Source organism: Ictidomys tridecemlineatus, chromosome 1, assembly GCF_052094955.1.
Source record: "Ictidomys tridecemlineatus isolate mIctTri1 chromosome 1, mIctTri1.hap1, whole genome shotgun sequence".
In the NCBI taxonomy this organism is placed as follows: domain Eukaryota; kingdom Metazoa; phylum Chordata; class Mammalia; order Rodentia; family Sciuridae; genus Ictidomys; species Ictidomys tridecemlineatus.
Window position 1 is genome coordinate 72,983,927 of NC_135477.1, and position 25,468 is coordinate 73,009,394.

The window sequence follows — 25,468 nt, forward strand, 5'->3', positions numbered from 1 at the left end:
ACGGCTGTGTACACCCCGGAAATCGGGAGCACCTGACGGCAGACTTCCGGTGGTGGGAAAGTGAACGGAGTCGGAATCCAAGCAGAGCGATCTGAGGCTGAGAGACCTGCGGAAAGAAGGAAGGCAAGCTTTTGCAATAGGGCTTGACTCCAACGACGGCGAACCAGCAACTGCAGAAGCAGGCAGCGGCAGAGAGGGAATGGTGCGGGGAGGCGCCGAGAAGGAGGCGCAGTCCGTCCCTCTCAGGGTTAGTGAATGAGGTCTCCTCCCGGGCCGGCCCGGGGACTGTGCGCTGTGGGTCCCAAGCATGAGTGCGGGCCCCGGCTGTGAGCCCTGCACCAAGCGACCCCGCTGGGGCGCCGCTACAACTTCTCCACCGGCTGCCTTGGATTCCCGGAGCTTCCCCGGCAGGCAAAGGCGCGTTCTCGACCCCAAGGACGCTCCTGTACAGTTCAGGGTCCCACCGTCCTCTCCAGGCTGCGTCCCTGGGCGGGCGGGACCGCACAGAGGCGGCGCCACCTCGCTTGGTACGTGGGGAAATAAAAATCTTTGTCCTTTGCCTCGGTCCAAACCTTCTCTGTTTTGAGTCCGAGGACCCGGGGCTCCTGTCACTCTAACCTGGTCTTATATGCATCACTCCGAGCTTCGCTTGCTCAACTACCAATGCCACCAGTGGAGGAGGCGGGGGCCGCATTTTTCCTGGATCCTCTTGTTGTGAGAAATCTTGATGGACAGTTACAGGGCGGAAAATGGCCAGAGACCCCCTGTTTTCTTTTCTCAGATTTGATGGAGGAATTGCCTTTATTGGCATCTAATTGAGTAGCAGTAGGACGCTTCAGCCTGTAGATGGAAAAAAAAAAAAAAAGCTGTTGCAACTTCCCTCCTTCGGATTCTGGGACCCAGGGTCCAGATTTTTTAGTCTCAGTTACTTTTTTTTTCCTAGTTGATCCTGTGGCTCAGCTTTATTTATGTACTTATATATTCATAATTAACTTTACAATTTACTTAGCCAGTCCAAATTGAGTTGCTCTCATTTGCTACCAAAAATGTATTAAACAATGCAGAATTTTAATTGGCGACGGAGTATCTTATTGGAATGTATGGGTTTAGAAAGACAAGTATAATTCAAAAGTTAATAACAACAAATATAAAGAAAATAAGTCAATTACACACTTTGATATGGCCCTGATAGTTATATTTATTTTAAACAGCAACTAATTCTGTAAATGCAAAAAGCTGTAATATTTATTTTGTAAAGTTAATTTTCTGTTTTTTTGCTTCTTTTCAAGGAGAGGAAAAAACTCAAGAATAAACAGCTTAATTTTATAGTTGTTTCTATGGCATTATGATTCACTAGCTAAATGAATTATTACTGGCTTTAACTTGTTTTTTCACTAGGTCCTTATATGCAGCCACATCTTTTCAGATGTCTGTAATTGCTTTAAAAAAAGCTTATAATGTAAAAATGTAATTTTTACTCAATAGTTTAAAATCCTTGAATAAGAATTTGGCATCTACTGAATTTTTTTAAAATTTCAATTACTTTTTTAAAAATATTTTTTTTTTAGTTGTTGATGGACACAGTATCTTCATTTTATTTATTTATTTTTATGTGATTCTGAGGATCAAACCTTGTGCCTAACATGCATGCTAGGTAAGCTCTCTACCACTGAGCTATAACCCCAGTCCCTAGTCTTAGCTACTGTTGTGCTTGTCTCTGGCATAGTGTTGAACACAAGGAACTTGTTCTCTGCTTTCATACCCTAAAATCTGTCAGGAGAGATAGACAATAGACAAGATAATACATATAACAAAAGGTAGTGAATATTTTGATATGTGAGGGACAGATTGTTTTGGTAGAAGGCAGGTGTACTTAACCTTGTTTATGGGCTCAAAAACAGTCCTCCAGAAGACACTATGCTTACTTTGAAGACTAACAATTGTATACAGTTTCCTAGATGAAGAGGTAATAAGGAGGTGTTTCAGGAGTGCAACTAGTGTGGAGAGTTAATGGGAGAGTAGTGAGAGAAGGGGTGCAGCAAGTTGGAGAAAATCAGATCATACTTTACTGGGATGTAGTAAACACTACTAAAGATTTTGAAGTTTAATGACAATGAGGAGCTATTACAGAATTTTCACTGGGGCGAGGTACTTTGATTAGAATTGTTTGTTGAATGGTCCCTATAGTTCTTGTGGAAAACAAAAAATGGTTGGAAACACAAGTGGAGGCCCAGAGAGTTAAGGTGTTCTAGGGGGAAGATATTTTAGCCTTACACTTGGATATGGGCGGCAAAGAAGGAGAAGTAGATGAATTCAGGAGAGAATGGGATACTTATATTCCTCAGAAGTAGTACATGTGTGGTGGAGAAATTGAGAGTTCTTGGAATAAAGAGGGCTATGGAAGCTTATGTGAATCGTTTAGATATCATTTAAATATATAGAAAATGTAAAGGTGAATAAGGACAGAACACTTAGGAACACCAACATTTTAAGGGAAGACTGAAAAAAAAAATGGTCACAGAAGTAGGAGGAAAACCAAGCTTGTAGTGTCATGCAAAGAAGAGAGTGTTTCAAAAAGAATGCAGTAGTCAACAGTTTTAAGAGGCTGGGCAAAGGTCAGACAGTTTTCTGTACACTTGGTGTCTTAGGACTTGGAGGCAATGGGGAGCAGATTTAAGTCCTGAAGGATGAGCAGGATTATCTATATAAATGAAGGGGAGAGAAAATATGTAGGCAAAGGAAACGGCACACTCTAAAGGATAACAGCATTGTCAGGTGAGATTGTTGAGTACTCAAACTTGAGTACCATGTTAAGGAATTTAAACTTGATTCTGTGGTTAGTGGGAGTCTGTGAATAAGCTTTTAAGCAGAGAAATGACATTTTGTTAATATTTTAGAAAAGGTGATATAAACAATGGCTTTTGGACTTTTTTTTTTACTACAACCCACACAGTATAAAATTATTTGGCACACAGTAATATACATATAAACTGGTACATATGCTGTATTTATAACTGAAAAAAAAATTTCATAAAATAATACCCTCACTATTTATGATACATTCTTGTATTTCATTAAAATATGCTACCTTTTTGTAGTTTATAAAACACTGGATTAGAGAAAGTCAAGACTGTAAATAGGGAGACAAGTTGTTGGAGACACATAACAGTCACCCGATGAGTAACATATTGAAGGAATGGACTTAAAATTTAGCATATAGATATCAGAGAACTTGGTATGGAGGAGGGAGAACTGATGGTGAACAACAGGTAATATATTTGACTTGTGTGACTGGGTAATTTGTGGTCCTGTCAACTTTATTTGCGTGGTAAGGAGGAATTAGTTGTTGGTAGGAGTTGGAGCAGTCATTCATATATGCATTTTTTAATTTGTTTTTTTGTACTAGGGATTGAACTCAGGGGCACTTGACCACTGAGCCACATCCCCAGCCCTTTGTTATATTTTATTTAGAAACAGGGTCTCACCGAGTTGCTTAGTGCATTTCTAGTTATTGAGGCTGACTTTGATCCTCCAAGGTAGTCATTTTTTATTGTTTGGATCTTGAGTTTTTATAAAAGAAGAATCATATTAATTCTTCACATGTGTGATGTTTTCTATATACAGAACACCAATTAACAGATTATTGAAATTCTAAGTTTATGTCATTTGGATTTTAGGGTTCTTTTAGGAAGTTGGTACATAGTTATTTATACTAGAAGGAGTAGGTGGAGTAGAAAAATTAATATTTAGTATTATTTTTCTTCCTGGATATGTCTTAATATTGATTGAAATCAGATAATCTATATTTAGGCAGAGAAGTTAGCTTGCTGTTCACATTCTGGGGGGTGATTTATGTACTTGCATTGCTATGGGAAACTTTGTGGAAGTGGGGTGTTCCTTTGAAATGCAGCTGAATTTTAATGCATTTTGTACCTTTTGCTTCTATCTATAGGTGCTTATTGAATAATGTCATTGAAATACACTTGTTACTGATTGATGTTACTGATGAGAGTAAATGTGAATGGTGCAAATTCATAATAAAGTTGGAGAACTACTGATCTCAGTAAAAAAAAAAGATTGAATAGAAGTGTTAAGAATAAATATATTTCTTGTGTATCTGTGTTGTGAGGCTGGACATTTAATATTTTCTCTAATTTTTGTAATCTTAATGATTCACATAACCCTTGGAAGTAGTTGTTGTTAATTCAATTTGAAGCTGAAAAAAACTTGGCATAGTGATGCTAGTGACTGAACAAAGGTCTCAGTCCAGGATTGATTTTATATTATGTAATTTTTCCTTATTTATTTTTGTTGCTGTGATTATTTCTAGTTAAATGAAAGAAATTTCCCAGAATTTGGAGAATCATCATTTTATGTTTACTTCAGAAGTAAGAGAGAGAGAGCTTTGAAACAGTCTTGTGATATGTTGGAAAAGAAACCTTTGGAAGCCAAAAGTGGTGGTATGGGAAAGAAAGTAGGGAAGCCCTTTCTCTGGATACCAAACAAGGACTGAGGAATGTTAACAAGAAATATTGATTCCTCATCTCTTGCCTTTCCTTCTTCATCCTTTTCTCAGACTTCAGGAATCATAATCAGAAGCCCTAGCTAGAGAAGAAAACACATTCTCCTTGTTAGGGCTACAGGAGAGAGCCCTCGCTCTCTTTCTCAACTTCACTGGTATACAACTCATGGTTTTTCATGAAATAAAGTTTGCAGTCTTTAGGTTCTGTAGACTTATCAGTACAGTGCTGGCTCCATGTGTAGTGGAGGAGCCTAGCCAATGAGTCCTTATATTTAACCGTAACATTTATGGAAAAAAAGTTTTTTAAACCCTAACCTGACTCAAAAATGAATGCTTTGTACACTGCTGGTTTGCAATTTGAGGATTTTCTGAACTGTACTTGCTGTGTTTGGTATAGGTTGAGTGTCCCTTATCTGAAATGCTTGGGACCAGGAGTGTTCAGATTTGAGTTTTTCAGATTTTAAAATATTTGTATAGAGGTTAGCGATTGAGCACCCCTAATCCAAAATCCAAAATCTGAAATTCTCTAAAATCAGTGCTTGATGCTCAGAAAGTTTCAGATTTCAGAGCATTTTGTATTTTCAGATCAGGGATGCTTAACCTGTAAAGTGAAATTCAATAGAAAAGAGAGAACTGTAGAAAAAGTCTCAGAATCAAATTCCTTTTTTTGGATTGAGGGTCGAACTCGGATGCTCTACCACCGAGCTACATCCCAGTCCTTTTTATTTTTTATTTATTTATTTTTGGGAGCATCTTACTAAGTTGCTGAGGCTGGCCTAGAACTTGCAATCCTCCTGCTTTAGCCTCCTGAGTTGCTGGGATAAAAGGCATGTACCAATGGGCCTGGCTGGATCATCCTCTTAACTCTGCTTACTAAAATTAATTTTTCTTTGAAGCTTAATATGCTGCAGAAATTCAAAATAAAATCACCGAAGTAGTGGTATTTAACAAGGAATATTAACTGCATATAATTACTTTTATGATAAAACTAAAAAATAATGATTTGTTACTAGTTGAACTATTAGTATTTTGTAGGAAGTATAATATGGTACTCAGATACTTTCATGGCAGGTATAAATTGTATGACATTAGAATATTTGAATTTGAATTTTTTCCTAAGTCTCAAATGTATTTAACTTATGCCATTATCTCAGTGATAAACAGTGATATTTGTTATTTGAGCCTGCATCTGTTTTGCTCATATTATATGGTGTTTGAGAAGATGTATGAAAATAAGAAAGAGTCTGATTTAAGGTGCAGTTTAGAAAGTGGTTGAGAATACTTCAGGTTTTATTTTTTTATACTAAAATGTTATATACATTTAATCCATGTATAGTATGTTAAATTTTGAAAGCACACTTATTTCTTTTTTTTTAATTGGTTGTTCAAAACATTACAAAGCTCTTGACATATCATATTTCATATATTAGATTCAAGTGGGTTATGAACTCCCATAAGCACACTTATTTCTAATGATTATATAAAATATTACTTGTTTTGATTGATATTGCATCTCTTGTACTTGATCTGATCAATAGCTATTGATTTCTGGTCATTTCTATCAAGTTATCTCCTTGGTACCTCAAATTTAGTATGTGCAGAATTGACCTAATCATATTTCCCCCCAATCTCAATTATTTTATAATCCACATTTCTACTTAATGCTGTCACAATCTTTCAATCCTTTCAAGCTTAGAGTTTAGTGCCACATTTAATTTCTCTCACATTATGAAGTCTGTAATGATTCTCCTACATTTTACCACTCTTACTGAGATTTGTTTTGCTCCTTGGCCACTAATTCTTCAGTCTAGTTGATCATCAAAATCACTTTTTGAAACAATTACAGATTCCCCTCAGCCTCCATCATACTCATATACAGATTCTGATTCAGTAGGTTTAGTAGGATGTGGCCCTTGGATCCATTTATTGCTAGCCTCCTGATTTGAGAACTACTGACCTACACCAGGAACTTTCTCACTGTTTTTTGTCAGTAGGCTCTGCCTTTTTGCCTGCGTATTTGTCCTTCAGGCTGGCTGTGAGCTTCTTAGATTTGAATTTTGGAATCACAGTGTGACTTTTAGCACTTTCTTATACTTCTCTTTGTGAGTATGGTCTTCGGTGATACTGTCTTAGCTGACTTTTCGACTCTATTGTGTGTTGTTTTTTTTTTTTTTTCCTGCCATTGGTGCCTTTGCTTATGATTTTTTACTTTTTGTGAATTCATGCTTTTTCTTAAAGGCAGAATTTAAGTATTAGCTCTTTCCAGAGATTAACAATTATCCTACTTACTCCTATTTCTTGCTGTAGTCTTTTTCCTGGAAATAGCTTCTTAATTAAAACCATTTTAAATAATAAAGATAATTGCCAGGCATGATGGTATACACCTATAATTCCAACTACTTGGAGACAGACAGGAGGATTGCAAGTTTAAGGCCAGCCTTAGCAACCTTAGTGAGTCTGTGTCTCCAAATAAAAAATAAAGAGGACTGAAGATGTGGCTCAGTGTTAAAACACTCCTATGTTTAATCCCTAGTACCAAAAGAAGTATTAATAATAAAAATGATAATTTAGAACTAACGTTTACTGGGCATATACTGAGTGGCACCTAATCGCTTTACATAGATTATTATTAGTTTATTTAAACCTCACATTAACACCATGAAAAACACTGCTAGTATGTTTTATAGCCAATTTGAGACAAAGAGAAATTGTCCTTCACAAGATTGCACAGGAAAACAGTGGGAGAATCAGCATCTGAATCCAGATTTTCTGATTCCAGAGCCTATATTCTTACACATTGAGCCATACCAACTCTTTTTGGGGCCAGTCACTTTCTATCCTTTGCCGTTAATATTAGTATGTTTGTCCATAACTTCTCTCTTAATACTTGAGGGTGAAAGAAGATCTTTGTTTAGCTCATAGAACCTAAAAAAATGCCATATGTATATTTTTAAAAATATATGTTTTATAAATATAATAGGCTGTATATTTTTTCTATTTGAAGGAAGTTATAGCTGTACATTAATTTTGTACTTTTTTTTTCTTTCTTAAAGTTTTCAAACAAAAGACTATTACCAGTTGGATGGACGCTAAAGGAATCAAGACAGCTGAATCAGAAAGGTATAGAGACATGCTTATATGGAGAAATGAATTATATAGTGTGGGGTTTTATCATGCTTCATATTTTCTCTTATTTCTCTTATTTATGATAACATTTTTTATTCACCTACAATACAACCCAAAAAAGGAATAGTCCCTTACTTACTTTATTTATTTATTAAAAAATATTTTTGTTGGTGGACCTTTATTTTATTCATTTATTTATTTGTGTTGCTAAGAATTGAACCCAGTGTTTCACATATGTGAGGCAAGTGCTCTGCTGAGCTACAACCCCAGCCCTTAGTCCCTTCCTTTAAAATACTTATTTTGTAATGGTAGTTACAGACACAAAAACATGTAATGCTGACTCATGTGAGAAATGCCACAGTAAATGTATGAGCAAGAAAAGATATGAGTGGTGGTTAATATAGAGAAGAAATAAAAAAAGAATCAGCTTTATGCTTAAGCCTTGAGGGACAACTACATAAGAAGGTGAGTGAAGTTTATGATTTGAAGAAAGGATAGGTGTTTGTCAAGCACACAGCTGGGGAAGGGAATTATAGGCACATGTACAAACAGTAATGAAAGAACATGCTGTGTGTTCATGTATTCACAAATATACTTATGGATATGACATTGTAGGGATGTGGTTGGTTAGGAAACTTTTTGTATCATAAATTCAATTTAGTTCTTTCTGTTCTCTTACAGTTTGTGTAGTAAAGAAAATAACAATACAAGGATAGAATCCATGATGAGTTCTATACAAAAAGATAACTTTTACCAACATAATGTGGAAAAATTAGAAAATGTTTCTCAGCTAAGTCATGATAAATCACCCATTGAAAAAAGCACTCAATATTTGAACCAACATCAGACTGCAACTCTGGTTAAGTGGCAAAATGAAGGGAAACACACAGAGCAGCTTTTGGGAAGTGAACCTTCAACAGTGACTCTGGTACCAGAGCAGTATAGTAATGCTAACATCAATCAGTCACCCCAAACTGATGATCACAGTGACACAGATAGTGAAGAAGATAGAGATAATCAACAATTTCTGACACCTGCAAAGCTTGCAAATGCAAAACAGATTTTAGAAGATGAGCAGGCCAGAGATGCCAGAAACCACCAGAAGTGTAGCAAGACTTGCCATCCTGTAGAAGACTCAGCAGGTTGTCAGCAGGAGGAGATAGATGTGGTACCAGAGAGCCCATTGTCAGATGTCGGCTCTGAAGATGTTGGAACTGGACCCAAAAATGACAGCGAGTTGAGTAGAAAAGAAAGTAGCCTAGGAAATTCTCCATTTGAGAAGGAGAGCGAACCGGAGTCACCGATGGATGTAGATAATTCCAAAAATAGTTGTCAAGACTCAGAAGCAGATGAAGAGACAAGTCCAGGTTTTGATGAACAAGAAGATGGTAGTTCCTCCCAAACAACAAATAAACCTTCAAGGTTCCAAGCAAGAGAAGCTGACAGTGAACTTAGGAAACGGCACTCTAATAAGGGAGGTGAAATTAGATTACATTTTCAATTTGAAGGAGGAGAGAATCGCACTGGGATGAGTGATTTAAATACCAGGCCACCTGGAAATACTTCTAGCCTTAATGTAGAATGCAAAAATTCCAAGCAGCATGGAAAAAAGGATTCTAAAATCACTGATCATTTTATGAGAATGCCTAAAGCAGAAGATAGAAGGTAATTCTTTTTTCCCCATAAGGAGCATCTTTCTAATAGTATATGTTTTAAAATTTCATAAGGGAGTTTAACAAAGTCAAGATTTATAGTAGAATAAAGTAATGGTTGTGTTTCTTATTAAATATTCATGCTAAATTTAATCCTAGACTCTAAATTTTAAAATGGCAAGAAATAGAAAATAAGATATAATAAATGTTGGCAGTCAGATTTTTATTTTCATGAATTTCTTTATGGAATATATGGGAATTATTAGAACATGAAAATATTAGATTGATAGTGGTGACTGTTAGCCATTTTTCTAGGCCATTATATATTATACTTTCTCTAATGTTCTGACAGGCAGAAATTATTGTACTCACTTTGTAAATGAGAAACCTGATTTGCATTAGAAAAGTCACTGAAATCATGTAATCTGAGTGGTGGTAGTGGGATTTAATTCCATGCATGTCTGATTATAAAGCTTATATTTTTGTCACTATTCCATATTGAATTTTAAAATCTGCCCAATGATTTTATATGATCTCAATTTTCTAGCATATGACATTAAGTTCGCTTTGTTGAAAATTACTGTGTAAAGATGAGAAGTGGCTAATACTATGAACCATGGCTCATTTCTGTTTTTAGAAGATGATTTATCTGTCTGAGGAAGGAATTTTAATATAAGCTTTATAAGGTTTTCTGTTGCCTTGCAAGTGTAAAACAAACTGAAGTGCTAGAGCAAGGTTAATGCACTTTAAACAATAACATTCTGGCTAAAATTTTGTACTTTTGTATTCAGGGGAACAATAAATAATTTGTGGCTGCATACGTTTGTCTTGTCCCTAGAAAAGAACAGTGTGAAGTCAAACATCAGAGAACAGAAAGGAAGATCCTTAAATACGTTCCACCTCACCTTTCTCCAGATAAGAAGTGGCTTGGAACTCCTATTGAGGAGATGAGAAGGATGCCTCAGTGTGGAATTCGGCTACCTCTCTTGAGGCCATCTGCCAATCATACTGTAACTATTCGGGTGAGTATCACCTCTTACCCACGAGGAGAGAGGACTGGAAGTTCTGATTTATTGTGATATTTATTAATGTAAAACAGACCAAGGCATAGAGAGTTCTCTTTTTTTTGCAAATATGAAATACTGAGAAGTCTACAGAATGAAGAGATAAATGGTAGCTTACTTAATAATAGGGCACTTCACAAATCAGCCAAATGAATCATGAATAGTCAGCTAATGATGAATTTGAATTTTTAATGATGAAATTGAAATTTTCAGGGTTTTTATGAAAGTTCTTTTTTTTCTTTTTGTATTTATTAACACTACATTTTAGTTACCAGGTTAGACCCCAAAATTCAAAATTGTACATAGTTGAGTACATTCTCCAGTTTTTTCCTCATAAGGTTTAGGCTCTTCTATACATGTCTCACAGGTACTAAACTTAACATCTCTAAAGCCAATTTCACTTTTGTAACAATTATGGTAAGACCTACATAACATAAAACTTAGCATTTTAATCATTTTTAAGTGTACAATTCAGTGACATTAAGTACATTTAAAGTGTCACACAACCATCACTACTGCCTATTTCCAGAACTTTTTCATTTTCAAAACAGAAACCCTGTATCTGTTAAGCAGTCATACCTCATTTGCTGCTTACCCTAGCTCCTACTTAACTTCTTTCATACTTTCTGTGGGTTTTTAAAAAATTTAATGAGGTGTATGAATTTGACTCATTTTAAATGTGCAGTTTGGTGATATTTAGTTAGTGAATTCTGTAACCATTACAAATAATTCAGTTTTAGAAGGTTTCTATCTCTCATTGAATAGTTTTAAATATTCATCTGATTTTTAGTCAGTCTTTGTAGATTTCACAGGGACTACCACCCCCCAAAAAGTGTATATGACATTTAGTTTGCTTTGTTGAAAATTACTGTGTAGGGCTGGGGATGTGGCTCAAGCGGTAGTGCGCTTGCCTAGCATGCGTGTGGCCCGGGTTCGATCCTCAGCACCACATACAAACAAAGATGTTGTGTCTGCCAAATACTAATAAAAATAAACATTAAAAAAAAGAATTCTCCCTTTCTCTCACTCTCTCTCACTCTCTCTAAAAAAAAAAAAAAAAAAAAAAAAAAAAAAAATTACTGTGTAAAGATCTGGTATCTCTTAGTCCTATTGCCAGAGCTTAAAATTTGTGTTTTCTTCTAGATTCATTATTCTGAATATGGCAATGTACATATTATATATGCATATGTTATACATATATACAAAATAGTTTTTTAATGGAAAATCAAGGAAGTGTGGAATATTATCAAGAACAATGGTTAATACAGTGAGGCAGAATACCCTCAAACTGGAAGTCACTCTGTCCCTTCTGAATTCCTGTTGTGCCTTGTCTGTCCCTTACTTGCGATTGTCATTGCAATGTTTTTGTTTTTTTTTTTTTCGTTGTTGTTGTTGTTGTTGTTAAAACCATTTCTGCTGGAGAGTATCATGCTAAGTGAAATAAGCCAATCCCCCGCCCCAAGAAAAAGGACAAGAACAAAAAAACTTAGTTCTTTAATACATAGTTCTTAGTTACATTTCTAAAGTGGCATATGTTAATAGTTACAGAATTTGATGAAGCTAATTAGCTTTAGATATATGGTGATTTGAAATTGCAAGGATGTAATACTTGTGCTTAAATATCTATAAACATATACTTTTGTGTATGAGTATGAACATTCACTATCTATCTATCTATCTATCTATATATATATGTTTTCTTTTGTTTAAAGCTGAAGTAGTACCTATTCTGTTTCCTCAAATGAGGGGGAAAAACTTGACAAAATCACCATTGGTACCTTATGAGGGTGAAAAGTACTTTCAGAAAAATTAATAACTCAGTCACATTTGACTGAGTTAAATTTTTCTGCTTCCTGGAATATTCTCATCCTTAAGCTTCTATGACATGGTGTAATCCCAGTGTTCTTTCTACCGTCTTAGCCAGTTCTTAGGTTACTTCTTGTTTTATCTTCTATATATGACCAGTCAGTGCTATTAGAATTCCTCTGGGCATTTTCATATGTCCTCTTCTTCCTAGGTGGTCTCATCTACCCTTGTGGCTTTAATGATCACCTATGTCGATGGCTTACAAATTTATTTCTCTTAAATTGCATATGTTTTTATGAAGCTGCTTGTTTGACAGTCTTCCTTTCTATAAGCTGTTCCTTATTTGAGAATTATATTGGTTGATCAACTTATAATGAGGAAAGGATTATTTTGGTCATAGTGTTAGAAGTTTTGGTCTGTGGTTACTTGGCCCCATTACACTATGGTCCTTTGGTGTCATGGTATGTTAAAGTGGGAGTACATGGTAGAGGGTCTGTTCACCTTATGCTTCCTGGAAGCAGAAGGTAAGAGGGAAGAGGCCAGGATTCCAAAATCCTATTCAAGGACAGTCGTTTCCCCCGCCCCCCCAGGGACTTAACTTCCTTTCACTAGGAAATGGTTCCTTCCATTACTTGCAAATAGCGTGGGCTTGGAATAAGCATTTAGTACATGGGCCACTAGGGGGACACTCCAGATCCAGACTATAGCTGGAACTATCTTTTCTTCCACTTTTTCCTAGCATGATTATGATCTAATAAAATGAGGAAATGAACTGCCTTTTAAAGAGTTTCTAAAGATTTGGTAATGAAAAATTAAAATTGAGCCCAGCTATAAAGGTGAGAATAAGGGTTTAACCAGATTAAAAAAATGTCTGGAGGAGATAATTGGTATTTCTGGTATTAAAAAGAGAAAAGAGATATTGGTATGTACATAGGCATATATATAGACATGCACTTGAATTTGCTATGTTTAAAAAATCTGACTTATCCAAAATGAATTAGAAAACTGGGAATACTTTCAAAAGATAATGTTGTTCCAAAGTGGGGATAAGGGTTTTATGGAGGAATGAGTGTGTCTGGGACACTTGGATTTAGGGAGAGAGTGTGGAGGCTTTAGGCAGCAATTCAGGCAAAGAATGATGAGGGCTTAGCACCTAGATGGGATGGAGATACAGGACATGGTCTCTTGGAAGCTGATAAGAGGAGAGGAGTGACAACAGCTGAAGAGAACTTCTGAGGTTTCTTGCCTGGGAACCAGTCTATGTATTTACAGTGCATTTACTTTAGCTTCTTTCTGTGGATTATTTTATAGAAGAAATACTTAGAGTTTATACTCTTAAAATTTTCCTATTTACCCTCTATTTCAGGTAGATCTTTTACGAGCAGGAGAAGTTCCCAAACCTTTTCCAACACATTATAAAGATTTGTGGGATAATAAGCATGTTAAAATGCCTTGTTCTGAACAAAATTTGTACCCTGTAGAAGATGAGGTAAGAAAAAGTGAAGATTATTTTAGTCCCTGAAACATGTTTTGATACTTAACTTGTTTGACTTCTGATTCTGTAATGCAAAATAACTTGGAATAGTTTGATCTTGTTATTCTTTTTCCTAAAAGAATGGTGAGCGAACTGCAGGGAGCCGGTGGGAGCTCATTCAGACTGCACTTCTCAACAAATTCACAAGACCCCAAAACCTAAAGGTATATTCTTTTTGCCATTTTTGTTTCTTATTTATAGCTCTTAGAGATGAGTCTTCTGTTTCCTCTCTTAAAGATGTTTTATGATCATAATAGGCTCAGGTAACAGTATTCATTTTAAACAAAGTGTTTGCTTCCCAGAACTAAGGAAGGCTCCTTCGAGACATTCTTGGTTTCCACTCCATCACTAGGAAATGAGCTAAGGAATTGAGAGTTGTAAATGACTTGCCTGGAGCCACACAGAATAATTTCGTGAACCAGGAATCAGACCTCTGTTTCTTGATACCCTGTCCAATTTCCTTCAGTATAAGCTTCTCTTTTTTGTTTTAATGTTTCTGAAATGTCTTTAAAAAGAAATCAGGAAAGAATTATGACTTCAGCAATATTTGCCTAAAGGGAAGCTGATTTTGCTAGTGATTAAAGTATACATTAAGTATTCTATTTTTTATTGCTCTTAATATAGCTGCTAGCAGTTTAATAATTTATTTATTAATTTTATATATTGACAATAATTTTTTTGTACTTCATTTAAAACCATAAAGGCAACCGTTAGATTGTTTTTGTAATATTTAAAATATGCATAAGTGTATATATTTTTTGAGAAAACACTGTGTCTATAGAGCTTTTATAGCATTTTATAAATACAAACAGTGACAGAATTTTCTATACTTCATAAAAATGGTTTTATTTTCTTTCTGATGCCTAATTTGCTATAGACAGTTTCTCTGGTTTTATAGAATATTCCACCTATATTTGCAAGTTATTTTTTAATTTTCCATAGATTTCTGTAACTTTTAGGTTTATCTTTTTTTTCCTCATGAAACACATTGATGTTGTACAATAATGTATTTTGAAAATTTAAAAGATTTTTCAATTTTATGAAGTGTTTCCTTAATCTTGTAATGAAGTCCTTTTAGTTTAACTCTTTGTAAATGAAAAAAATTATCAAGGTATGCCATAGTTGACGTAATTTTAATTTAATGTTAATTAATTTTAGTGTAATGTTAATTATATATGTATAAACATAAAAATAAGTATAAATTCCCCCTGCTTATAGTGCTTTTGCAGATATATTAATTTGATGATCACAGTGAAAACAATTTATACTTAACATTCCTTTTTTTGCATAGATATTTTTAAACCACTGATCCAAACTTCAAAATAGTATGCTAAGAAATTTTTTAAAATACTGTATAAAGAAAAAATTCTTTATTTTGTATTTATTTCTTCTCTTACAACTATAAACAGTTGGATGCTGGTGGATGCAAAGATGATATTTTTATGTAGCGTATCCGCTTGCAAATATGTAGTGACTGCTTTGAACCTTATTCTTTAGAATTTGATATACCTGTACTATGATGTATTCTAGCATGGCTTAATCTTTCTTCTATTTTTATCTGTTTAAAGTACTAGTCTTCTATTCTACAGAATGTTGTCATTTGGCCTTTGTCTTCAAAACCAAAATTATAAACTCAAAAATGCAGAAGCAGGCCACCCAAGAATACTATCCAGACTCCATTTGGGGCGGGGGGGCGGGGGGGGGATATAGGTCAGTGATAGAGTACTTGCCTAGCATGTACAAACCCTGAATTTGATTTCAGTACCACTAAAAAAGAAAAGAAACCAGATTCCATTTCTGTGGTAGGTTCTTATAGCTTTAGCCCACTTTAGAAAGTGGGCTATATTTTTAGAATTTTCAGATTTTTTATTCAAACATCAACAGAGTAATGATAGTGTTCTCCAGCAGTTTCTTATTCTGCCATGATTATTTTAGGAAGGGGTGATTACTTTAATGTCAGTTTCCCTTTTTTTTTTTTGATTATTTTATGGTAGATTTAGCAGCATAATTCATCAAGATTTTCTGCCATCTGATTTGGTAATTATTTACTTTGCTGAAGAATGCTATGAGAGAGGAAGGGAAAATATTAAATTCTTCTGATTGAGTATAATGATCTTTTTGTTGATTATATATCATATGATATTAGATTTAGGGGGATCAGAGAGGTTCAAAGTTTAAAAAAGAATAATGTCCTCACAAGTGATAATGTATAAATAACGTGTCTGACAGTTTGAACAAAAAGCACTTCTTCAAATTCCCTCAATATTTGATACAGAGTAGCATCCTGTTTTTCTAATGACAGGAAACTTCATGATGGACTGACTACTTTTGAGAGTTGAAACCTGAACTAAAAGTAAAAATACATTTATCTCTCTGGAACAGATTCCTTACCTTGGGATTTACCAATAGTAGTTTGAAAACATTTGGAAAAAAAATTATGGCTGTAACTAAACATGCACAGACTTTTTTCTTCTCATTATTCCCTATACAGTACAATATAACAATGTTTGCATAGCATTTACTTGAATTGGCAACTAAAATTTTTTTTTTTTTTTCCTTTTGGCACTGTGGATTGGCCACCAGGCACTTTACTTCTGAGCTTCATTCCCCATGTTTTATTTTTGATTTTGAGATAGGATCTCACTAACTTGCTGAGGCTGGCCTTGAACTTTCAGTCCTCCTACTTTAGCTTCCCAGGTTGCTGGGATTACAGGCGTGCACCAACACACTTGGCTGGATTAGCAACTGTAAATAATTTAAAGATGATTTAAAGAATGGGAGGATGTGTAGATTATATGCAAATGCTATGCCATCTTATTTAAGGAGACTTGTCTGAGCATACTCAGATTTTGATATTTTCAAGGGGGCTTGTACCAATCCCCTGCAGATACTGAGCGATAAGTGTCTAAGGGATTTATGCTAATTATATTATGCCATTAAGGAATTAGGAGTGCAAGTTCCATTTATTGTTCCTTACTAACTTTGAAGAATAATTTGCATAAAAGAAAGTGTATCCTTTTAAAGTATGTATTTTAATGAGTTTTCACATATCTACTGGGGGAAACCCTACCACAATCAAGATGCAAAGCATTTCTATCATCCCCCACGTGTCCTCTTATAGTCGATTCTACTGTCCTTAGACAACTACCGAACCACTCTTTTCACTATGAATTAGTACAATTTATATGAATGGAGTCTCATATCCTGTATACTATAGTGTCTATTCTTTTTACTCAGAATGAATGTTTTTGAGATTCACCCATTTAGTTCGGTATATCAGTAGTTTGCTCCAGTATATGCATTGCTTACTCAATCATCTGATTTTTTTTTCTTTATTTTTGATTTTAGTACTAGGCATTGAAACCAGGGGCCCTTATCCACTGAGTACATTCCCAGCCCTTTTTATTTTTATACAGAATCTTGCTAAGTTGCTGAGGTTGGTCTGGAACATGTGATCCTTCTGTCCCAGCCTCCTGAGCTGCTGGGATTATAGGCGTGTGCCAAGCACTTGGCCTATTCATCTGTTTATAGACATTGTTATTTATTACTTTATGTGAGGTTTTGAAATAAGATATCCATGATTAGAAAAAATTCCTTAAATTTTGAAGAATTCTTAACAGAAATTTTTATTTTATAATTTGTGAGAAAAATAAAAGCTTTTTCTTGCCATGTTATTTATGGACAATTTCTTTTTTTCCTGAAGGAACTTGTATATCCCTTGATTCCAAATAAATAATATACATTTTGTGCTTTTTAACTTAGATGTTTGGTGATTGTATGCCATGAAATGTTGTTTAAGAAGCTCTTTGGCAGAGCATTAATTTTTAAAAATTTCTTTATTGATAAGGAAATCTCAAAGGTTTATAGTAATAATTTTCAGACTTGTGTATTTCTTCAATAAAAGTATTTTGAGTTTGTATTACCAATATAGTTATTTATAAATTGTACTCATTTATAACTTTACTAATGTTATGTATTATAAAATAATCAAAATAGATATTGAAAAGAATGAAAGTTCTTTCAGCACAACTAATGAATTATGCATACCTGACTCTGGAAACCACCTGGATAGTATTGTTTATTCAGACAGTTAAAAGTTACACCAGTAGATGGCATAATGTTTTGATTTTTCATTCTCTGAAAATATGTAATTTGTATGAACTGCTAGGGGAAGATAATCACTCATATATAGCCTTTAAAAGCTGTTAGTGAAGCAAAAAGGACCACTTCATACTTTAAGATGGGGTTTCACAGTCTTTTTCATTATTGTCCTCTATTCCAGAAGCCCTTTTAAACATTTTTCCCTAATCTCCCACCAATATAAAATTTTAATATTGCACATATGCTTTGTGTGTGTGTGTATGCACGCGTATACACACACATATATACATATATAAAGTTCATGAATTGTTGCAATTTCTAAGTTAATTTTTATCCCCCAAGATCCAATTTTTGTCCACTTGGAGTATATTATCCCCATTTAGAATGAATGCTTTAGGGTAGTTATGTCTTTCCCCTATTGCCTAACCTTTATAATATCATTTTCTTGTTAATAATAAATCAGTATACATTCTGTTTGTCCATAACTACTTCTCTGGAGTAAACTGATAGTAAGAGGAAGCTTGTCTGGCATTAAGAAATTTACTGGAAGTAATTCGTAAGAGACAGGCTATTCATAGGTAAATCATGTGGCTATATCTTGAGGTTTTGTTTCTGTTTTTTTTTTCCATAGGATGCTATTCTGAAATACAATGTGGCATATTCTAAGAAATGGGACTTTACAGCTTTGGTTGATTTCTGGGATAAGGTAAAAGTATGCTTATTTCTTTAGCTATGAAATACTGTAACTCTATAAGAAGGTTTGAGAAATATACCTGTGATTCTTTCATACTAACAAAATTATCTTATTTATTCTTAGAAGTTTCCTGTGTTTTAAATCCATGCTTTAGGAAGATGTAATTAGGTGTTAATTTTGAATTTTGATTTATTCTCATATTTTCTGTTATATTGTCATACCATTATAAGTATTATCAATGGATACATAATCCATGACCAAGTTTTGATAAAATTATGCCTATTAAAACATCTAGGTTGCGTCTAATTACACTATAATAACATTCTGAATGTGTGTGTGTTTTCCCATTTTGATAATAGTTCTTTAGATGATTCCCAGAAGTTAGATGGCTAGGTAAAAGGACACAGCATTTATAGTTGTGTATATGTGTTGTAAAATCATTTTCTACAGGGAATTGTTGCAACTTACTATGCCATCAGTAATGGGTAAGAATACCACTTTTGTACCAATGCTGGTTAAATGGGCATAATCTGTTTTGAAAAAATGGCAGTTTACCTTTTTTAACATTTTATTTTGAAATAATCATAGATTCACAAGAAGTTGCAAAGAAATGTTCAGGGGTGTCCTATCACCCTTTACCCCACCTGTCCCAGTGTTGCATAACTATATCAGTACTAGGAAACTGACATAAGAATTTATTTTAATTTCATTGTAGTCATTTGTGTTTGTATGTGTAATTATATCCCACATTACTGAGGCTTCATGTAACTACCACCACAGTCAAGTTACAGAAGAACCATTTCAATACCACATACTCACTAGTGCTTCTCCTTTATAGCTACATTTATTTCTTCCTAACTCCTAGTAGCCAATAATTTGTTTTCCGTCTCTAATTTTTTTATTCCAAAAGGATTACAGTGTTTAGCCTTTTCTCAGCCTAATTCCCTTGGGGTTTATTTGTATGAATCTATAATTATTTTCTTTTTATTACTGAATTGTATTATGTGGTAAAACATTTGTGTTGTTTCTAGTTTTTTACTATTTCAACTAAAGATTGTATGAATTTTTGTGTATTGTTTTTACATGAACATAGAATTTTGTTTCTTTGGGATAAATGCCCAAGAGGATGGTTTATAAGTTGTTGGTAAGTGTATTTTGAACTTCAGAAGAAATTGCCAAACTACTACTTACCAAACAATGACTGTATATTTTTGCTAATTAATTAAGTGCCCCTCCCAAGAAAAGATGTTTTTATGTATAATCTGTTAACAAAATTATATTCAATTTGATTCTTCTCCTCATGTTGTTTTGAATCATTTAAGTTATTTATACTTTACTTACTAATAGAAACTGTGATTTTTGAAATGGAAATGTTTTGAATTGAAATGTTTTTAATGTTCCACAATTTTGATTACCTAATAGATAATAATTATTGAAGTTTGAACATGGCCTTTATTATTTCTTTCTGTTGGCACCTTTCCCTCCCTGGCTCATTTTCAGTTAAATATCTTTGAAGTAATTAAGATACTTGTTATTATTCCTATTTCACAAATGAGTAGTTGTGATTTAGAGATGGACTTGTTAGGCCAATGTGACATAGTTTGTTCCTGGTGGGGCAGTTTGACCCAATTAATGTTCTTTCATTACTGCATGCATCATGGTGTGATTTTTCTCTGCAGTCTGTACCACTACCTGCTGCCTCATTTCCTCTGTGATAAAAGGATGGCTATACCCCTCTTTTTCACCTTTCTTTTTGAATTCTGCCTCCCTAACCTCCCATTTTTCTGCCTCTCTTCTCTAAGAGATGAGATACCGTTTATCTTTGAATTTCTAAGGTAGATGTCTAAGTTTATCTTATGGCAGTCCTTCTCTTTGCCTTGTTATTTGTGAAGTGTTGACATAATCTAGTGAGTTAAAAGTTTCATGGAGCAGAAGCTGGAACTTAACAAATTTTGTGTCTACTACAGCACCTGGTATAATGCCTTACATTTATTTAGCAAGTGGAGATAAATAATAAAGATTATGGAGATAAATAATTATTGATCTTATTTTAGCAGATCAGATTATCATACTGATTTTAAGGGTTATCAAAGTCAGGAGAATATTAGAAGAATCAATTCAAATTGATATGTTTCTGATTTCTGTCCTTACTCCCTGCCTGAATTTCTGTCTGTCCCCTAGAGGATTCGTGGTGGTAATCCAAATCAAAGTGGTTGGTTAACTACATTGTCAGGAATCACACAATAAGATTATTGTGAATCCTCCTAGTTAATGCCTCCTGTTAATTTGGAAGAGTTTGGAAATGTGAAAATGCAGTTGACAAAGTAGGAATAACACTAACAGCCTTTTTTTTTTCCAGAGTGCTTAAATCATCTCCACAAAGTCCTTGTAAGGCAGCATAATGCACTGCCATGGCTCTCAGATTATTATGTATCTAACTCTTGGAGGGTTTATTAAAGCATAGTTTATTGTCCACTCTTCTCCCCAAGTTTCTGATTGATTAGGTCTGAGTTGGGAACTTAGACTTTGCACTTTTAAGGCTGATATTTTGGGTTTAAGGAGCATATTTGGAGAACCATTGATGGAGAACAGAGAATAATATTAAAAATGGGAAATTTTACTTTCTTTGCTTTGAAAAACAAGTTTTGGTTAGAATAAAATAATTTTTTAGCAGATATAGTGATGTCAGTATAATATGAGAATTTTCTGATTTAAATGACATTACTTTTCAAACTCAAGTTTAACATTTAACTTGCATTAAAAGTTTGAGATAATTTTTCTCCTAGGCTTATCTTCTATATACTGTAATTTTCAGTATATAGACTTAAAATTCTTCAGCTGCTTTAAAAGAAAGGAGATATTATTGAGGACATGTGTATATCAAAATGAATGTATTATTACATTAAATCTTGTAACCTTTTGTGGAGTGTAGGTAGAATATTTTATAGAGGGAAATATAATTAGGTTTAGAAAAGTGTGTAAAGGAGAGATATTTAAAAAAATATGTTTATTATGTAAGTAGCATGTTATTTGTACTAGCTTCTTTCACTTAGTATAACATTTTCAACAATCATCTATATTGTACTACATGTCAGTACTTTATGCTTTTTTGCTGAATAATATTCCATTGTATAGATATATTAAACATTGTTTATACATTTATCAGTTGATAGATATTTGGATTGTTTGCTGTTTTGTCTATTATCAGTAGTAATGCTCTGAATATTTGTGAAAAGGTTTTTATGTGGCCATAAGTTCTCATTTTTCCTAAATATATACCCAGGAGTAGAATTACTGGGGTATATAGTAACTTTTTAATATATTGGGGAACTGACAAACTGCTTTTTGAAGTGGCTACATCATTTTATAATTCCATTAGCATTATATAATGGTTCTAATTTCTTCACATCTTTTTTTAAAAAATATTTATTTATATATGTATCTTTAGTTTTTAGGTGGCTACATCAGTTTGTTTTTATGTGGTGCTGAGGATAGAACCCAGTGCCTCATGCATGCTAGGCGAGCACTGTACCACTGAGCCACCACACCAGCCCCGTCTTCACATCTTTATCATCACTTCTTTTTGTGTGTCTTTTATTTTAGCCATTTGAATTGGGTATAATGGTATCTCATTGTGGTTCTGATTTGCATTTCTATAATGACTAATGTTGGTTATCTGTTCAGGTGCCTAATGGCCATTTTGGAGAAATATATTTAAATCCTTTATGTTCTTATTGTGGAGTTTTAAGCATTCTGTAATATTCTAGATGCAAGTACCTTGTCTGATCTATGCTTTGCAAATATTTTATCTTATTTTGTGGGCTGTCTTTCCATTTTCTTTTCTTTTTTTTTTTTTTGAGAAGAGAATTTTTAATATTTATTTTTTAGTTTTCGGCAGACACAACGTCTTTGTTTGTAAGTGGTGCTGAGGATCGAACCCAGGCCGCATGCATGCCAGGCGAGCGTGCTACCGCTTGAGCCACATCCCCAGCCCCTCCATTTTCTTGATGGTATTCTTTGAAGCATAAAAGTTTTTAATTTGGATGAAGACTAATTAATCTTTATTTTGTTGCTTCTGATTTTGGTGCCATATCTAAGAAACCAATACAGATCATAAGGATTTACTGTTAAGTTTCTTCTGCTTTAATTCTGTTAACCTTTTTGTATTCATTTTTGTATATGGTGTTAGAGATATTCTCATCTGCTCAAACCCAAAGAATGGAATAGACACACAAGTTACAGAGAAAAAGGGGCTTTTTATTGACATTCTTGCAAGATCTGGTATCTGTGGAGCAGGCAGACCCAGAGCAGTTACAATCAGCATTTTATCTGCTAGTGGGTAGTGCTTTAAGGTCTCTCTCTTGGATCCTCATTGGCTGAGTACTAATATTCCGAAACATTGCCCAGGTTTTATTGTCTCTATTGGGTTATTTAAAGAAATGTACTTTTAGTTGTTTCTATCTCCCTCTGTTCTCTTGTGGTGGGAAGGTCTTTTGGGGGTGAGTTTATCTTAGCCCTTACACAATTTCTCACTTTTGGTTAGGCTGGCCCCTTTTTCTCACCTCCTTTACCAAGGGACTGTGAATATGACATACTTGGGTATAAGCTGCTGGTAATCACTGTTTTATTTCCCCTTTGGCTCTTTTCTTTCTTACATCCCCAGTAATTTTACTTTTAAAGCCAAATACTTGAATATGGACCACTTGAATATGGGTCACTGGACTTTCTGTTCTCACACTGTGAATTAGGGATCCAGTTTTATTATTTTCCATGTGAATATCCATTTCAAGTTAATTTTCTCATGTGATAGAAAGTAAGGGTCCAGTTTCATTATTTTGCTTGTGGAATTTAGCTTTTCCAGCACCATTTGAGAAGACTTTGCTATCCCTATTGAGTTGTCTATGCACCCTTTTCAAAGCCCAGTTGACAACAATGTGAAACTTTATTTTGTTCTTTCAACTTTATTCCCCTGATCTATATATCTTTTGTATGTCAATACCACTCTCTCTTGATTACTGTAGTTTTGTAGTAAGTTGTAAAATCACGAAGCCTGTGTCCTCTTTGTTCTTTTTGGAAATTGTTTTGAGTATTTTGCATTTTGATATGAATTTTAGGATTAGTTTATTAGTTGCTGCAAAAAAAAGCCAGCTGCAAAGGGCAATTTTTATAATCATGTTAGTAGAATCCAAATTAATTTTGTATTTTGAGATAGTGCCAATAATTTCAGAGTTGCCTTATTGAACTTTTGACTCCTGGAGTTGAAAGGAAGACATAAAGTAATAGATGACTTATCCCTCTGTCAGGAAATTGGATATCCTAGGGTCTCCTTGAATTTCAATGTCTCTTACTCTTACAGAGCTAATTTCTCATGAATTGAAAGGTTGTTTCTCTTTGTTACTTAAGTTATCAGAATATAACATTTGTATTTTGTAATTCTCTGGTTTTAAATTGTATACAGTGGTTAATTTTGGTAAAAGGTGATACTAAATTTGATACTTTGAGATGGTACTAAAACATGCCTTTGGTTGCAATACCTCTGTCACCTTAGTATAAGGTAGAGTAGTCATTTTTTCCACCTCTCTTTAATCAGAATACTCAAGACAGGATCTTGTTTCCTTTTTATCTGGTGACCTTGCGTAAAAGCATGACTGAAGGGATAATATACGGCAAGTTTGTGTTTAGTGTAGATCATAAAATATGAGGTGATTACTAAGGTGCTGATGATGGTTTTATAGTTCTTTAGGGAGAAGGGTCATTGCATTTTTGACCTGATTTTTATTTGCTTTGTAAACGCAGAGGTTTGAAGGAGCCCAAAACTATGCCAAAAACAATTTCTTTTATTGTATTCTTCAGGTTGTTGTCTATATATAATATCTTATAATTCCAGCTAGATATAATGTATATTTAAAATATTTTGTTCTGTCTTCTAATTTATGTAGCTTTGTAATTTGTTGTTGTAATGGTTCCATAATAGTTCATTGAATTGATAATTTTTGTAAGGGGGAGATACCAGGGATTGAAGTCAGGGGCACTTGACCACTGAGCCACATCCCCAGCCCTATTTTGTATTTTATTTAGAGACAGGGTCTCACTGAATCACTTAGCTCCTGGCTTTTGCTGAGCCTGGGTTTGAATTCGCAATCCTCCTGCCTCAGCCTCCTGAGCTGCTGGGATTACAGGCACACACCGCCGTGCCTAGCTGATAAATTATTTGCTCAGTTGTTACAGTGTTAGAAATTTGAGGAAATCTATCTAGAGCATATCTAGAGATTCAAAGGTTTTTTCCTGTGACCATTTGCTATTCTGTAATTTTTTATGTATTTAACAAAAGACCTTTAATACATTTGCATGCTTTCTTGTGTGTAAAATCTCCAAAGATATTAATTTAGAACTTTATCAAGTCATGGCCCATAGGGACATTATTGCCCAGGCTTGCAGTGATTATTGAGATGTGCCAGACACATATAGATGACATTGGTAGAGGAAAAGATCTTTAATGCAAAAGAAACAATTTTTTGGTTAGGTTTTAAATTATAAATTAATTGTCTACTTTGCATTAACTGTGTCTACTTTCAAGAGTAGGAGTGCTGTTTAATCTAAGGGATTCTTAAACATTGTTCATTAATAGAATTTGGAAATTTTATTAAGTTTGATACATAAAAGCAAATTGTATGTTTTATGGGATACTATTGTAATATTTCAATGCATATATACATTGTTTGGTATTTAATTCAGGGTAGTCATATTTGATGTGTCAAAAACATTTATAATTTCTTTATATTGAAAATATTTGATATCCTTATTTGTAGCCTTTAAAAATATACAGTACATTATCATTTCTATAAATCATGCTACTTGACAGAAATTGGAAAATCTTCACTTAAAAGTTAAATTGAACACCAAATGACTTGCCTTGCTAAGGAAGATTAATATCCAGGGAAACTTTAACAGTATATTAAGATTGATATT

At 34.1% G+C, this 25,468-nt stretch overlaps 1 protein-coding gene across 3 annotated transcripts in view; it reads left to right on the forward strand.

Annotated features, from left to right (window-relative positions):
- Positions 1-18: 18 nt before the first annotated feature.
- Parg (poly(ADP-ribose) glycohydrolase) overlaps positions 19-25,468 on the forward strand; it is a 109,712-nt gene continuing 84,262 nt past the window's right edge. The window contains exons 1-7 of one of the 3 annotated variants that reach the window (XM_005339057.5): positions 19-527; positions 7,576-7,642; positions 8,330-9,313; positions 10,139-10,322; positions 13,537-13,659; positions 13,785-13,868; positions 18,437-18,511. In XM_005339057.5, coding sequence (XP_005339114.2) covers positions 308-527; positions 7,576-7,642; positions 8,330-9,313; positions 10,139-10,322; positions 13,537-13,659; positions 13,785-13,868; positions 18,437-18,511 — 1,737 coding nt within the window. In that variant the 5' untranslated portion in view covers positions 19-307. Of the gene's footprint in view, positions 528-2,607; positions 2,776-7,575; positions 7,643-8,329; positions 9,314-10,138; positions 10,323-13,536; positions 13,660-13,784; positions 13,869-18,436; positions 18,512-25,468 lie in introns of those variants that run through there. The other 2 variants (XM_013364663.4, XM_078042427.1) reach the window with 2 other exon arrangements.